Source organism: Leucoraja erinacea, chromosome 32 (assembly GCF_028641065.1).
Source record: "Leucoraja erinacea ecotype New England chromosome 32, Leri_hhj_1, whole genome shotgun sequence".
Lineage (NCBI taxonomy): Eukaryota > Metazoa > Chordata > Chondrichthyes > Rajiformes > Rajidae > Leucoraja > Leucoraja erinaceus.
The window spans coordinates 9,658,735-9,677,074 of NC_073408.1; the positions used below are offsets into that span (position 1 = coordinate 9,658,735).

The 18,340-nt window shown below is 42.4% G+C and overlaps 1 protein-coding gene across 1 annotated transcript in view; it reads right to left on the bottom strand.

Moving 5' to 3' along the window:
• LOC129712345 (beta-secretase 1-like) overlaps positions 1-18,340 on the bottom strand; it is a 116,007-nt gene that overhangs the window by 86,031 nt on the left and 11,636 nt on the right. Inside the window, 1 exon segment of the mRNA XM_055660698.1 lies at positions 1,322-1,410. Within this exon segment, the coding sequence (XP_055516673.1) occupies positions 1,322-1,410 (89 nt within the window).

The following is an 18,340-nucleotide window of genomic DNA, read 5'->3' on the forward strand; positions in this document are numbered from 1 at the left end:
AGTTACTCCAGCATTTTGTGTCTATCTTTACTATAAACTGGCATTTGCAGTTCCTCCTTACACACTTCCACCGTAGGAACCAGTCCGGTAAATCTTGGTTACAATGACTCTATAGTAATTATATATATTCTTTAGTAACATCCTTTCTTCTTCCTCAGGTTGGGAGCTGCAGTATTTTATTTATTTGCCAATTATTTATCTAGCCCTAATTGCCCCCGAGCTGTGAAGGCAATTAAGAGTTTATACCATTGGCATACTTGAAGGTGAAAGGATGTTAAGAGTTACAGTTTAAGAATAAGGGGCAAGCCATTTAGAACGGAGATGAGGAAAAACTTTTTCACCCAGAGGGTTGTGAATCTGTGGAATTCTCTGCCTCAGAGAATTCCACACTGGAGGCCATTTCTCTGGATGCTTTCAAGAGAGAGTTAGATAAAGCTCTTAAAGATAGCAGAGTCAGGGGATATGGTGAGAAGGCAGGAACGGGGTACTGAATGTGGATGATCAGCTATGATCACAGTGAATGGCGGTGCTGGCTCGAAGGGCTGAATGGCTACTCCTGCACCTATCTTCTATCTATATCACTAAAAGTCTGATCTTGACCGCTTTTGGCTCACTGTGTTGCGATTACCGAGAGAACGCCGCCACCTACGGCCGTCATTTTTGGCCACCTCGCTCAGAGCCCCCCTCCGCCTTCCGGGACCAGAGGATTTTTCCCATCGATGAAAAATCAGAGAGATATTAATGATTTAAATGAATTAGCCATTTTCCCTGCTGCCCCTGCTGGAGGGAGGGGGAGGGACTATAAAACCAGGAAGTGGTGTGCCTCACTCAGAGGGTCACGTTTCTCTGAGCTCTGAATAATACTGAACACATGTCTACTTAACTGTGAGTGCCCTTAATGTGGTTTGAAAATGAAAATATGGTTGGTTTGAAGTAAAAATGCACTGCAAATGGTTGTTTGGGTTGAAGTAATTGGTGGGAGGTGGAATTGGTGGAGAGGTGGAATATTGCGTCGGGGGATCAGCCCTCCCGTGTGAACATGGGACCCAATGGGTCCCACTTAGTCTAGTTGTCTATATAAGAGTTGTTGGAAGCTCTCTTTGTTTTCTCGCTCTTGGATGTGTAAACGTTTTAATGCCTACCAACCAACTCCATCATCTTTCCCTGACTTCTCTGTTGCAGTCTTTTCCCTTTCCCACACTAATTCTAACTGGCCATGAATCAGGCTGTTGTTCTTGGACGAGGGGCAAGGATGTGGAAGTGTGCTGCTTTAGGACGGTCAATGCAATTTTATCGCAATGGCAAAGAGTTTTGTACTTACAGACTGCGGCGATAGTATCTCTTCAGGAATGGATGTGCCGCGGCACCCACCGCAAAGTTGCTGCTACCCGTGTCCACCAGAATGTTCAGCTAGTACAGAAAGAGAAAGCAGTTACTTCACCCCACTCAGGCACGATCCCGTCTTGTGATCCTTCATGTTGTGATCAATAGGAGTAACTCAGCAGGTCAGGCAGCATCTCTAGACAACATGGATAGGAGATGTTTCGGGTCAGTACCTTTCTTCAGGCTTATTGTGAGGGGTAGGCCGGGAATAAAGTTAGAAGACAGTTCCCAGGGTTTCTCCCTCCCTCACCCCTACCCCCTCTCCCCCCCCCCCCCCCCCCCCCCCCCCCCCCCCCCCCCCCCCCCCGACAACCCTTCTGAAGAAAACTCTTGACCAAAAACGTCACCCATCCATGTTCTCCAGAGATGCTGCCTGACCTGCTGAGTTATTGCAACACTTTGTGTCCTTTTGTGTATTAATCAGCATCTGCAGATCCTGGTTTCTACATATGTAGTGCTGTTATTTGTTTAGCATTTTGAGTGGGGTCATTATGAGGAAAAGTCAGATCTTAATCTGTGCTTATTGCTCCTTGTGTTCGGTAGGTTGAGGGAAGGGTCAGGTGGGAGGAGAGATGGGCTGATTTAGTTGGCACTTGTTGAGTGTTCACTTAGGACTTCATCTTGGTCAGAAATGTGTGGAATGAAACCAAAATCCATAGATGTGAGAACATAATCTAGGCCAGTTCTTCAGTACTGAAGGGATGGTGTATCTGCTTCGGGTTTCTCTGCAGTCTTGTTCAGCCAGCTGCTCCCCAATGTAAAAGCTCCCAATTTTCAGGGAAACACCCCCTGTGCGAGGTTTTATCCGAGTTGGTTTTTCATGAACACACTGCCACTGATCAATCCCAATGAACTAAACCTTTTACCAGGTCTCCGGTAGACACAAAATGCTGGAGTCACTCAGCGGGACAGGCAGCATCTCTGGAGCGAAGGAATGGGTGACATCTCTGGTAGAGACCCTTCGGCAGACTGATTTTACCAGGCCTCTCTGGATACTTGGTTAGTGAAAGAAAAGGAAACAAAGTACTGGAGATGAGGCCAGTCAGCATTTCTGGAGAACATAGAAGGGTGAGGTTTTGGGTTGGGACCCTACTTGTAGGAGGAGGCATGGGGGAGCTGGAAGAGAAGAGGGGCAGGACCTTTCAGACCTCTACCACAGAGTGAACAATGGCAGCAGGAGCCACCACCTGCAGGTTCCCTCAAACTCACACACAATCCTTGACTTGGAAATAGTTTCCTTCGTCGTTGTGGGGTCAAAGCACTGGAACTTCCTCCCTGACAACAGCTTGAGCAGGAGGACTGCCGCATTTAGGATAAGCAGCTTTTATTGAGTTTGACATTTATTTCAATACACCCCATCAATTTTGTTGCTTATTTTGCCGTTTATAAACCGGTCACATTTCTGCCACTCTCACCATGGTTACCAGCACCACAAAAGGATTCTTAGAAGATGACTGCAGCTTTTTTTTTTATGAAACAACAAAATGTGATAGGAAACAATGGGTATAAAAATAGATCTGTGTCCCATTTTAATTTAATCAGATGCCTCGGTGAAGGTTTTAGTCAGAGGTATGGCAGTGGTATCTGTACGTCACTGGGCTATCAGCCAACATTCTGAACCACTGATACAGGGACATGAGCTGGAATATTTTTAACTGGATGGAAATAATTTAATAACTCCGAATTTAACGATTGACAGGAACAGTGAAAGTGTCAGATTGTCACAAAAATACCATCTGGTTCACTAATATCGTTCAGAAAAACTGAAGCTTTTCTCCCCTCACCCAGTCTGGCCTCCGTGTGATTTCAGGCACTTAAAGTAGTTGGCACTGAGCCGCCTCTTCAGGGGCAATTCGGATGGGCAATAAATGCTGGCATCATCAGCAACATCGACACCCCATGCACGAGTGAATGGCAAACGGAAATCACAGTAACAAGGCTGAATGGTCCTAGGACAGAATCTGAATGCAGAATGGATATGTTTTTTTTTAAAAATCATTTTAAGGAAAAGTAGAATTAGGCCTCAATAGGAGTAGAATTAGCCCATCAAGTCTACTCCACATTCAATCATGGCTGATCTATCTCTCCCTCCTAAACCCATTCTCCTGCCTTCTCCCCACCACCTCTGACACCTGTACTAATTCAGAATCGATCTATCTCTGCGTTAAAAAGATCCACTGGCGGCCTCCACAGCCCTCTGTGGCAAGGAATTCCACAGATTCACTACCCTCTAACTAAAGAAATTTCTCCTCATCTCCTTCCTAAAAGAAGTCCTTTAATTCTGAGGCTCTGATCTCTGGTCCTAGACTCTCCCACTGGTGGAAACATCCTCTCCACATCCACTCTATCCAAGCCTTTCACTATTTTGATTCTGACATCCATCCCGGGGCATTGAGACAAGGCTGAACATTCGTATACACATTCAGCAAGAAGTGCAGAATTGATGATGCAAACTGAATTTGTCCCGAGATTTTGCAACAATTTCCATCCCTTACACCATTCTAAACATTTGTCCTTCCACCCCCTCAGACAGAGGCTACAATGCTTACCATCTACAAAATGCATAGCTGCTACTTGCACAGTTACTCTAAAGTACCTCTAAAACTCACAACCACTACCTCAAATGCGGACAAGGGCATGGGGAAATATTGGGGACAGTCTCATTTCCCCTGCTCTTTCCCCATTCCCTTACAAATAGTCCAGAGCACCAGAGTGGTACTTGGGTGGAAAGAAAGGGTCCTATTCTATATTATCCCTGCTAAGTAAAGGCCGTTTGGCCCATTCATCTTCACTCCGAACCCTCCCTCAAGGAATTCAATTTTACTTCAGTGATTCATTGAATTAAACACCACAAAATAAAGATTCTTTGGCTTTTAGAATGTGTTCAAAATATATAAATAAGGTGTAATTAATCCACAATCATTCATTTGGATTGCGGAAGGAGTCATTTATTTATTTTTAAAAAGCCAAGGTTATAAATGAGATGATCATGATATCCACATAAGAATCAAACTGATTATATTTGATTCTCTATTCGGATCGTTGAGAAGGGAATCTCATGTTGTTAATGAGACAGAGTTTTATTAGTGGAATGATTTCATTTCCATGTTATGATAATGCATTTATCTGTTAATTGTTCATACTGTCAGCATCAAATCACTGTTGCATACTTCAGTAGGTTTTCCAGTCTTGCAGTTTTACAACTAAAGACATGAAGTGGATTTTTCAGAAAATAAATGAAACATTTATATAATAGATTATCATGACTCTCAGTGATATTTTAATGTGCTATATAATCTATAAATTATAATAGTGCATTGACTACTGTTACACATGTAAATTGTGGCAGGTGTTTTGAGCAAAGCCAAATCTCATAGATTGCTTGGATGCCTGCAATTTTTCAAAATATTTTTATTAACATCGAACAGTGCAGCACAGGAATAAGCTCTTTGGCCCACAATGTTCTTGCTGAACATGAAGCCAAATTAAACTCATCACCTTTGCCTGCTTGTGATCCATATCACTCCATTCCCTGCATTCTGTTATATTTGCTTCTACCAGCACCACTGGCAGCATGTTCCTTCCCACTCTGTGAAAAAAAGACTTGCCCTGCACATCACCTTTATGGTTTCCCCCTCTGATCTTAAAGCTATTGATTAAATTTTATCTCAAACCCTAAACTTAGTCAAGGAAAACTCCAGAATATTAATCTAAACCCCTCTTAAATTTTTGTCGAATTTACTATATAAATTCCCCTTAGGAACCAACACATTCATATCTGTGAAGTCTCAGATACCTTTTACAACCACATATCAATCATTTATTGAAATCGTCCACTTGGAATTGAAGATCAAGACGTGCACTTCCTTGGAATAAAACAACTTTAAATTCATGACAACAAAAGGAATATTGAAAGCAAAGATATGAAGTTGACTAGGCAACAGACATCAAAGCGAGACAGAAGGAACTGCAGTTGCTGGAAACTTGAACAAACGACAACATGCTGGAGGATCTAGCAGGTAACATGCACAGCAGAGTGCAAAGATTTTTTTTTTCTTTGGACTGTAGGAAGACAAATGGTGGCATTATTCAACGATCGGTTCTATGGCTTTTGCTTCAGTTTGATCTATATTAATGATCCAGGCTTGAAGGTGCAAGTCACAATTTTTAAGTTTGCAGATGACGCAAAACTTGGCTGCATTGCGCACTGTGAAATGGATGATGAAAGATTGCTGAAGGATATACAAGGGCTGGAGGAGTGGGCAGATATGTGGCAGATGAAGTTTAATGCAGAAAAATGTGGGGTAAGATGTTATATATGAAGATTGAGGAGAGGCAATATAGAATATAGTGTGCTGACATGGGTGCCGGAGACAAGAGAACTAACTGGTGGACATGGGGGCACAAATCATTGAGAATGACAGGACAGGATGAAAACCCAGCGCTGTAAATTTTATTTTCAAGCTAACATACTTATAAGGAAGTTTTCTATGTGCTCTGACTCTGTGAAGTGTTCCTTGTTCAGAACCTATATCACACCGTTAAATACTGCTCAATTGTGGTCTAAGTATAAGAAAAAGAGTATGCAGAGGCTCAAGGTAGCATGCAATGATGCAATGAGGTTGCTGCTGCGTGTCCCTAGGTGGCATAGTGCCAGTCAATTGTTTGTGTCCACTAGAGTGCCAACCTGTGAGGTACTCTTAAGACAGCTGTTGTTTAGTTTTATGTGTCGCCTGGACAAGTCAGAGAACCACATAATTGAAGCCCTAGTCAGCCCTCTGAAAAGCTGCTATAGATTCACTTCTAGGCTAAGATGGCATTGGTGCAATAGCTTGTATATGTTATAGGCTAATATGCAATTTTTAATGTATTTTTTGTATCTCCTTATACTGTATGATGTGTTATATGGACCTGTGTCTGAAATAAAGCTTTATTATTCAATTCCGTGCTTTATCATATAGTGTAAATGCATGAAGGTCATGCTGAGCCTTTATAAAACACTGGATACTTCAAACCTTGATTGGAAGATCATGCTCAATTCTGGTTGCCTCACATGTGGAAGGACGAGGACATTAAGAGAGTCCAGAAAAAAATGTACAGAAATGGCTCCTGGAATGAGGGACCAGAGTTAGAAGAATGTATTCTCGAAGCTGGGTCTGTACGAAAGAGTTTACTTCAGAGACGTCTGAGGGGGGAAGTGATAGAAGTATGTAAACTAGTTTAGTTTAGTTTATTGCCACGTGTACCAAGGTACAGTGGAAAGCTTGTGTTGCGTGCTAACCAGTCAGCAGAAAGATAACACATGATTACAATCGAGTCATCCACTGTGTACGGGTACATGAAGAACTAATGAGGGGTCTGGACAGAGTTGATCGTGGGAGGCTGTTGCCCTTGGTGTTGTGTTTGTGGACCAAGTCACAGGCACGAAATAAAAGTGGAAGGGCATCAAGAGTGACGCGAGGATGAACTATTTTTGTGCAACGTAAGATTGGAATGTGGAACACACTGTCATCAGATGTGGTGGAGGCGGTTTCCATTGTGAACTTGCAGAGGAAAGTGGATAAACAAACAAAATTGACAAGTCTTCAAAGAAAGGGCAAAGTGGGTGGAACGTGAAGTATTCAAGAGAGAGTTAGATATAACTCTATATAGATCTAGAGTTAGATAGGGCTAACAGAATCAAGGGATATGAGGAGAAAGCAGGAATGGGGTAAACTCAGCGGGTGCAGCAGCATCTATGGAGCGAAGGAAATAGGCAACATTTCGGCCCGAAACGTTGCCTATTTCCTTCGCTCCATAGATGCTGCTGCACCCACTGAGTTTCTCCAGCACTTTTGTCTACCTTCGAATTTCCAGCATCTGCAGTTCCTTCTCAAATACTGATTTTGGATGCTCAGCCATGATCATATTGAATTGCAGTGCTGGCCCGAAGTGCCGAATGGCACCTGCACCTATTTTCTCTGTTTCTAAGCACTCTGGTAAAGAGTTGATACAGAAGGCACAGGCCAAATGGCCTCATCGCTTATTTATCCTTAGTATTTTCCTCCCTATAAAATATTGAATTACCACCCATGGATTTCTTCCAACTAATTCTTATCAATAAAGAACTTAGCATAATTCCATGTAAAGTAAGACTTACATTTACACTTCACATCTATTTTAGGACATCTTAAACCTTTCCCTCCAGTGTAGCGTTTTAGGTCAATCAACTCACACAACATAAATCGAATGTTGCAGTTCTTTGTCAGAGGTGAAAATTGTCAATGGATTCATCAGTTAGTGCGTTCTTGTAAAATTGCAATTTCCGACATTTCCATGAAGGGGTGTCACGGTGGTGCAGAGCGAGAGTTGCTGCCTTACAGCACCAGCGACTCGGGATCAATCCTGTCTACGGATGCTGCCTGTAGCGAGATTTTACCTGTGACCGCCTTGGGTTTCTCCGGGATCTCCGGTTTCCCACCACACTCCAAAGCCGTACAAGTTTGTAAGTTAATTGGCTTCAGTAAAAATTGTAAATTGTTCCTAGTGAGTGTGTAGAATAGTGCTAGTGTGTGGGGATTGACGGTGGGTGCTCACTCGATGGAATAGACATGGAAGAGTTGGACCGAAGGGCCCGTTTCGATGCTGTAGTACTCTACGACTCATGTCCCATGACTCTATGTATGAAGCCTTTGGTTAATTTGCAAAGTGATATTAGAAATGTTATCTTGATTTCATTTGACAGCTCTGCAGTGCCAAGCTTAGAGATGGTGATATAATAGATCCACATGCCATCCAGCAGGGGTGATCTTTACAACCAGCTTTTAAAAGGACATGACACTATACAAGCAACACACAGAGGGGGGAGGGAGTCTGCTACTGAATGCTACTGCAATTTTGGGAGTAGCTTAGAGAATGCTTCTAAAAGGACAGAGATACCTAGATTCTCAAGCAACCTCCTGCCAGAAGATCTAGACCATCACCATAGACTGTCTTCCAGGAATCCTAAAGCACAAAGCAAAACATCCCACCAACATGTACTGCTCTTCATCAGCCTGGCCATGTCCCTCTGCCCCTTTGAGGACCCTCTCCCAGCATCCATTCAATAGCAATGCCCCCTGAAACTGGAAGAATACTGCTTGTATAGTGGCATGTCATTTTTAAAGCTTATTGCACAGATCACCCCTGCTGGGCTGCATGCGGATCTGTTATATCAGTATCTCTACGCTTGCGGCTACAGAGCTGCAGAGCAAAAACAAGATGAGGTTTGCAGTAACACCTCCCAAATTAACCGAAGGCTTCATACATGGATCTGCATAAGAAGCGGGCTCTCAAGTCTTTTGACACACGGTTTTCTAAAACAGAATCTGTTACCATTAATGTCGGTTTTATTAAGCACACAATTTCCAATTCACTGAAGCAAAATTTGAATTTCAGACCATCTGCTTCTTGCAGGGCACCAGTATTACTCCTAACTCAGCGTTGTACTTGCTCTATTCATTATAACAACCCGTGCTTCAAATTGTTTTAATGTTTAATACCAGTGTTATTGGTAAGGCAGAAGATGAGAATTAGAGAATTTGTTTAATATAGAGATACAGCATGAAAACAGGCCCCTCAGCCCACCGAGACACCTCCGACCCATTCACATCAATCCCATGTACCAGGGGCAATTTATCGAAACCAATTAACCTACATGCTTGCATGTCTTTGGAATGTGTAGGAAACTGGAGCACCTGGAGAAAACCCACACGGTCACAGGGAGACCATACAAACTCCTTATAGACAGCAACCATAGTGACATCGAACCTGCATTCCTGGTGCTGCAAGGCAACAACTCTACTGCCGTGCCATTGTGCCACCCGCTATAACAAAAGTAGGCCATTCAGCCACTCATGCCTCCTCTGCTATTTACAGCTGATCCTTCCTTTCAGAACCAATTTTTTTGCATTTAAACCTAAATCCCTTGATTGCTTTAACATCCAATAATCAATAGATCACTTACTTGAATGTACTTAGTAACACCACAGGCCTACTGAGTAAAGCATTCTATAGATTTACCACCCTTGAGTGAAGTGATGCTTTTCTGTCTCAATCCTGACCATTTACTTTGAGTTTCAGATTTCTAGTTCTATATACTCCCCAGCCAGGTGAGACATCATCACTGCATCCACCCAGACAAGCTCTGGAAGCCTTATGTAGGTTTCAATGAGATCGTCTACTTTTAAGAAGGTTGACTGGGGGCTTCCTTCTTGCATAACTGGCAGAGGTGGCTTATGATCTCAGATCAGAGGGCAAACAACACAAGTGCCAACTTGAGATATGCCATACTGGGTAAAGACCACGGGCTCCCTCTCCAGAAGAACATTAATTGAACAGGAAGGACACAAAATGCTGGAGTAACTCAGCGTTTCAGGCGGCATCACTGGTGAATAGGAATAGGTGATGTTTTGGATCAGGGCCCTCCTTCAACATGGCTGACATCCATGTTCTCCATGGATGCTGCCTGACCTGTTGAGTTACTCCAGCACTTTGTCTCTTTCCTTGCTAAACCATTGCAGTCTTCAGGGAGGAAGCTGCCGCTTCAGTCCAAGCCGCTGAAGGATGTTCACCCGACGCTGATGATCCAGCTTCGCGGCAGAGGGCCTGAGAACATCGAGTTGGCTGAGGAGACCACATATAGACCCCGACCTCGGGTGGACTATGAGGGGGAGAACTGGATATTTTTAGTGCCTTCCCTCACAGTGAATTCTGCTGTGGGGGGACGTTTCTTGTTGATTTCTATAGTGTACTGTTCTGTGTCTTTTTTATTTTGTATGGATTTATTGACATTTAATATATTCAATTAGTTTAATCAATCTCTGTAAAGCACTTTGGTTCAAAGTGATTTTGTTTAAAAGTGCTATATAAATAAATATTATTATTATTATTATTATTATTATAAACCAGCATCTTCAGTTCCTTGTTTCTACATTAATTAAATTGCAAAAAAAACTTTTTTTACCAACATGGCTGAAGGGTCCCGACCCGAAACATCACCCATTCTTTTTCTCCAGAGATGCTGCCCGACGCACTTTGCGTCTATCTTTGCTTTTTTATCAGAATACGAGTCAAACAGATTTGTGACTCCTTTCATTCTAAACAGCTTTTTAAACACATTTTGAGAGCTTTTTTTTGAAGTTGAATTCAAATGTTTTAAGCTGAAATAGAGAGTTTCGAACCCGTGTTCTCATGAAGCCTATGGGTTACTAGTCAAGTTGCATCACCACATTGCCTGATGTAATAAACACAAAATGAGGAAGGAAGGGAGGGACAAGGGAAGGAAAGACGTACTTGTACAGCCGCACTCATAACCTGAGAACCTGCCAGGAGTGTTTCAGAGCCAAATAAAATTACTTCTGAAGTGCAGCCATTGATGTTACCCAATCAAACTATTGCGTGGCTGAAAAGGCCTCACATGGGGATGAATGACGAGTTCATGTAAGTTTAGGCGTTGGGTGAGAGACAAATATAAGCTACGGACTGAGGAATAGTTGACTGTGTTCCTTCAAAGAGCATTTTTGGATATTTTCACTGACTTAAGTGAAGCACATTCCCATCACATTGCACAGGAAAAGCCACAAAACACTGGATTAACTCCACGGGTCTAGCAGCATCTATGGAAGACGTGGATGGGTGATGTTTTTGTCGGGACCCTTCTTCAGACTGATTGCAGTTGAGGAGAGAAAGCTAAAAAAAGAGGTGGGGTTGGAACAAAACCTGGCAAGTGAAAGGTGGATATAGGCGAGGGTGTTTTTGATGAACCATACTACCCGTCACATTACTAATCATGTCATAATATCATAATCATAAACTATCATTTTACAAATACCTGTACTCACCACCAGACAAGGAAGTGTATATAGGAGCAGGAGCAAGTCGTTCAGCCCCTTGAGCACGGCCTGCCAATCAACAAAATCAAGCTGATCTTCCCTCAAAAGGACACAAAGAGCTGGAGTAACTCAGCAGGTCAAGCAGCACCTCTGGAAAAATATGGATAGGTGACGTTTCAGGTCAAGACTCTGATCTTCCCTAGATAACTTTTTCCTACTCCATCTCATATCCCTTGATTCCCAATGAACAATGATTGTGCCTCCAAAGGCCTCTCAGTAGAAAATTTCCAAGATTCATCCTCCATTAACTGATTCTCCTCATATCCATAATAAATGGCCTACCCTTATTTTAAGACTGTGATTCCCAGTTCGAAATTCCTCTGCCAGGGGAAACCCTCTCCATGTAAATCCTCATACCTTGTCCTTTTACCATCTGGACGCCCTCAGCAACGGCTGCGGAGGGTTGAGGTCCCGACCACGGGGGAAATGGAGGAGGACTGGCCAATTTCTGTGCCTTCCACCACAGTGATGATTGCTGTGGTGGATGTTTGTGTTAAATTTTTATCATGTATTGTGTGTTCTTTCTCATTGTACCGCTGCTGACAAATTCATTTCACTTGCACTTTATGTGCAATGTGACGAATAAAACTGATTGTATTGTATTGTAAATTGAACCCACTTTCCATGAGCTTACCACTCGTTCCTTTCTCAGTTTCTCCTCGTATGGCAGACATCGCATCACAGTTTGGCAAAACTTCACAGCACACCCTCTGAAGCAGGTGATGGCACAGCAACAAAGGGCAGTGGGTGTATGGGACAAGCTGCCAGATGAGGTAGTTGAGGCTGGGACTATCCCAACGTTTAAGAAACAGTTAGACAGGTACATGGATAGGACAGGTTTGGAGGGATCTGGACCAAGTGGAGGCAGGTGGGACTAGTGCAGCTGGGACATGTTGGCCGGTGTGGGGAAGTTGAGCCGAAGGGCCTACTTCCACACTGTATCACTATGACTATTTCAGACAACAGATCCACACTGGTGTTTATAGTCCACATTTCACCCATTTATGAGCATTTCTCCCCCTTTATTCCCTTACAAGGGGAAGTGAGGCAACATGTTCATGATCAACACCTCAATTACCCATTGAATTAATTCCATTCTCTCACCACTTTCCAGGTCATAGATTAGTTCAGAATATCCATGCTAGATTTGTAAGTGACCATGCATTTATGTCCTCTGGCTCCAATCTTGTCCTTAACTGGAAAAATATAAAAATATTGCCCACCACTATCATTACCTTTCATAATCTCATAGATCAACACAAGAAAAGAGCCACTGATTGTTAAGTATATCTAAAGGGTTAATTTGTGAGTTGACATTTGTTTTTGCATCTTTGCTCGTGCTTCTATGTAACATAATTGGGGGGAAAATGGTACCATTTTCTGTCTACATGATTCAGATGTTAGTATCAAGAACAACATATAGGTTGTCATTGAGCATCTCATGAAGTTACCGACTGAAATAATATCAGAAGACCGTGGTGGGGTTACCACTTCCAGTTGTACAGAAACACCATATAGAAACATAGAAAATAGGTGCAGGAGTAGGCCATTCGGCCCATCGAGCCTGCACTGCCATTCATGGCTGATCATCCAACTCAGTATCCTGTACCTGCCTTCTTTCATACCCCCTGATCCCTTTAGCCACAAGGGCCACATAGAAGCTTTATATAACACGGTGCTTGTTCATATGAGGAAGAACATGGAACATAGAACAGCACAGAGATAGGCCCTTCAACGCACATTGTCTGTGCTGAACTTCTCTGCCACTACGTGATCTATCCCTACATTCTCTGCATATCCATGTGCCTGTTAAATGTCAATATCGTATCTGCCTCCACCTCTGGCAACTCTGAGGAAGAAATTTTCTGAGACCAGATGGGTCTCGTCACCCACCACTACACATATTACAACACTACAGACTGCTTTGTTCTTGATGGAGAACAAATGATGAACACCAACACCAACATAACGTGGAGACCACAACCGCACAGTATCATAAGTATTGTAGAATAAAGTAATAATGGAACATGAGACATGAGGGAATCTCTTTCATGCTGAGCAACTATCAATTAACATTTGGATCCAGGTGGTTCTGGGTTTAATGCAATACAATTGGGATTACAGTTGTCATGGGTTAATGTGGCTTTGTTGATTTCATATCATCAGTGCGATCACAGAAGATGCTCAATCAAGCTTAGAAATTTGTAGAAAGATACAACAAGCTGTTGTAACTCAGCATCTCTGGAGAGAAGGAATGGGTGACGTTTCGTGTCGAGACCCTTCTTCAGACTGGTCGGGGATAAGGGAAATGAGAGATATAGACGGTGATGTGGAGAGATAAAGAACATTGAATGAAAGATATGCAAAAAAAGTAATAATGATAAAGGAAACAGGCCATTGTATGCTGTTTGTACAGTGAAAATGAGATGCTAGTGCGACTTGGGTGGGTGATGGATAGAGAGAGGGAATGCCAGGACTACCTGAAGTGAGAGAAATCAATATTCATGCCACTGTCTCATAAGCTGCCCAAGCAAAATATGAGATGCAGTTCCTCCAATTTGCATTTAGCCTCACTCTGACAATGGAGGAGACTGAGAATAGAAAGGTCTGTGTAGGAATGGGAAGGAGAATCAGTGTCCAGCAACCGGGAGATCAGGTTGGTTCACGCAGGCTGAACGAAGGTATTCCGCGAAATGATCGCCCAATCTGCGTTTGGTCTCGCCGATGTATAAGAGTCCACATCTTGAACAACAGATAGGGTAGATAAGGTTGGAGGAGGTACAAGTGAACATCTTCGTATTTAGCCGTTTGGGACGAGCCACCAATTAATTGTATATTTTAACAGGTACATACCAATTAATTGTACTTCCCTGTTTGTTGTTCTTCCACAAATATTCCCGTTTCAAATATTTAGCAAGAAGGAAAATCAACTGTATATGGCCCAGAAACAATGCCATGATATGACTTTCCCGTTTCTTTATTGACCCTTTGGATTAGTTTAGTTGAATTAAATTTTTAATATTGTTACGTGTACAATGAAAAGCTTTTTTTCTTGTCGCCTGCTATCCGGTCAGCAAAAAGGTTATACATGTTTACAATCAAGCCGTCCACAGTCTTCAGATACAGGGTAATGTTTAGTGGTAAAGTCCAGTAAAAGTAAAGTCCAGTAAAGTCCAATTAAGGACAATTCAAAGGACTCCATTAAGGTTGATGGGAGGTCAGGACTGCTCTCTGGTTAGTGATAGGATGGTTTTAGTTGCCTCTTAACAGCTGGCAAAACACTGTCCCTGAATCTAGAGGTGTGCTTCCTTTATGTGTATAGGAAGGCAATTGGGATTTCTGCTCATCATGCTGCACACAATAAAAACTTCAGAACGTCCTGCCAGATGAGATTTAGAATGACGTTAGTAGGAACACCACCACCTGCAGTAAAAACTGAAATGCTGGAACAACTCAGCCAAACAAGGCTTGTCGAACAAGAAATCAGTTGATGTTTTTGTTCAGGAAACCTTCCTCAGAATCTTTAACTACTTTTTTCTTTCATAGATGTGGCTTGACTGGTCAAGTTCATCCAGTATTTCTGTTCTTGTTTTAGATTCCAACATCTGCAGAATTACATTACCCAGTGCGTTTTTGGATATAAAATACTGCTAGTATGCACAATCAATAAACATATGTCACTTGGCTAGAAAACAAAATGAATGATGTTTAACTGTTTAGAGGAGCCAATATTTAATTTTATTTCAAATATAAACTCCATTCAGAATCAAATATATCTACAAAACAAAAACAAAAAAAACAAAAAAAAACTCTTCATACATTCATGACAGGAACAGATAGGGCAAATTCAGAGTCCCCAGGATAGGGGAATCAAAACCAAGAGCACCTATGTTTAAAGTGAGAGAGGGCAGGATTTAATATGAATCTGAGGGGCAACATTTTCACTCAGAGGCAACTTTTCCACCATGTGGAACGAGGTGCCAGAGGAGGTAGTTGAGCCATATACTATTCCAGCATTTAAAAGATACTTTAACAGGTACATACATGGATAGGAAAGGTTTAGAGGGATTATTGGCCAAATATAGGCAAATGGGACAAGCTTAGATGGGGCATCTTGGACGGACAGGTGTGTTGGGCCAAAGGACCTGTTTGCATGCTGCACGATTCTATGACTATGATATTCCCTAAACATTCCACAGTGGCATATTCAGTCATGTTCACAGCTCTCCTGAAATAAAACCCCTTGCCATGTCATAGCGGCTCATAATTTGACAGAAAAGCACTGTCATTACCTGCAGATTCCCATCCAAGTTCTGTGTTCATGTTCATGTCACAGGAGCAGAATTAGACCATTCGGCCCATTGAATCTACTCCACCATTCAATCATGGCTGATCGATCTATCTATCCTTCTCAACCTCAAGTTTCCTGCCTTCTCCCCATAACACTTGACAGCCTTACTAATCAAGAATCTATCAATCCCCGCTTTAAAAATACCCAAATGACTTGGCCTCCACAGGCAATGAATTCCACAGATTCACCATACTTTAAAGATACATCCTTTTATTCTGAGGCTGTGCCCCCTGGTCCTAGACTCTCCCATTAGTAGAAAATCCTCTCCAGATCAATTCTATCCAGGCCTTTCACTCTTCAGTAAGTTTAAATGTGGTCCCCCCTCACCCTTGTAAACACCAGTGAGTACTGGCCCAGAGCCATGAAAAGCTCATCATATGTTAACCCAATCATCCCTGGGATCATTCTTGTAAACCTCCACTGACACCTCTCCAACACCAGCACATCCTTCCTCAGATATGGGACCCAAAAAATGCTCACACTATTCCAAATGCCCCAATATTCCAAATGCCAAGTGTTTTATAAAGCTTCAGCATTACATACATTCTGGCTTTTATATTCTAGTCCTCTAAAAATAAATGCTAACATTGTTTTTGCCTTCCTTACTACCGATTCAACTTGTAAATTAACTTTTTGGGAATCCTGCACTGGCCCTCCCAAGTCCTTTTTAAATCCTCTCCCCAGTTAGAAAATAGTCTACTACCAAACTGCTATGCTGTATTCCATCTGCCACTTCTTTGCCTACTCTCCCAACCTGTCCAAGTCTTTCTGCAGACTCCCCACTCCATTTACACAACCTGCCCCTCCACCCATCTTCGTATCATCTCTACACATAGCCACAAAGTCATGAATTCCATCATCCAAATCATTGATATACAACGTGAAAAAGAGTGTTCCCAACACCGACCCCTGCGGAACACCACTAGTCGCTGGCAGTCAACCAGAAAAAGCCCCCTCTATTCCCACCCTTTGCCTTCTGCCTTTCAGTCAACCTTCTACCCATGCTAGTATCTTCCCTCCAATACCATGGGCTCATTCAATTTGTAAATATATTGCCTTTGCTTCATTGATGTTTGTTCTAAACCTAGAACACACTAACTGTGAAAGCATCTTCACCAGAAGGACAATGGTAGTTCAAATAAGCGGGTTAAAACACCATCTACTCAATGGTAATTAGGGATGAGCAATAAAATGCTGGTGATGCCCATATCTCACAAATGAAAATAAAGAAAGCTAGGATTGTTATCTTTTTAAACCATATTACTTCAGAATAAAGAAAGCCATTGTTTACCGCCAGACAGAGGTCTCATTGAGAACTCTGCCCCTAATGAAAACAAGTCAGGTCCTCAATTACATTTACACCATTCCAAATTGTTCTACCATTTTTGTTTAACGCACAAGATAAGACATGGAATTGAAGCAGTGAAAGTGTGATCTAAGGTTTTGAAAACAGTAAATGATATAATAGCCAGATAAACTATACATATTTTTTGTTCTGCTTAGGACTGAGGGTCAAGATGACATGGTGTGGAGTCTTTTGGCAGAACTGATCCTTTGTGAAACATGTTTGCAGAATGTGTTCCAGGGTCATGGGCCCCAAGGCAGAAAAGCTCCTCCTAATTTAGCAACTCATTAGTGCTCTCACATAAAGAGACCACAAGGTAATTGGTACCGGAAATGGAAAAATATTAGCCTGGAGCATTTTGATGAGCACCGGGAGAAATCTTAATGCAGAATTCCAAGCCATATTTTTTGTTTCTTTTCACAGTGTGCGTGTGTGTGTGAGTGTTGTGAAAAAGATGGTTAACAGCGATTGTGTGACTCAGAAGCACATGAACAGATTTCCATAGCCAGTTCCTTTTGCCAGATGCAAGGATTGGGAATGATTTAAGATCTGTATTGCAATGTGATTCTACAGTATTTGCCAATAACAAGTCTATCCGGTTTAAGCCGCAACACAAAAACAGACCATTCAGCACGATAGCTTTGTCCCAGCATTCCTGTCCACAAGCCTCATTCCACCATCTCACACGATCAGTATGTTCCCTCTCCTCATGTGTAGCTACCATTCTCACCACAGCCGCTCCAGCTGATGTCAGTTTCCACATGTCATCTGGTTTCTGGGTAAAATAGAATCCTAGACAAGGCAAAAAAAAGGAGCAAAACAGAAAATGCTGGAGTAACTCAACAGGTCAGGCAGCATCTGTCGATGGATAGGAGAGGCAATGTTTTGGAACAAGAGCCATTCTTCGGATTGATGAAGTTCATCGGAATGAAGAAGGATCCCAGCCTGATATGTTGTCTGTCCGTTCCCTCTACAGATGCTGCCTGACCCGCTGAGTTCCTCCAGCATTTGTGTTTTGCTCAGGATTCCAGCATCAGCCGTACCGTGTCTCCAAGATTAAAAGATTACTTATTTTCCTTAGTAAGAGGTTAGTAACCCGGAAGCATTTATTTAAATTAATTGGTATAAGGCCTCGAAAAGAGTTACGAAAGAAAACTTTGATTTAATTCTGGATCTTACTCTCTGAAAGGTCATTGTAGGCAAATTCTTAATCTTATTTTAAAAAAATATCTGGAAGAACAGGGCAGCACGGGAACGGGGGTTGCTGTCTTACAGCGCCAGAGTCCCAGGTTCAATCCTGTCTACGGGTGCTGTCTGTAATGAGTTTGTACGTTCTCTCCATGATCTGCA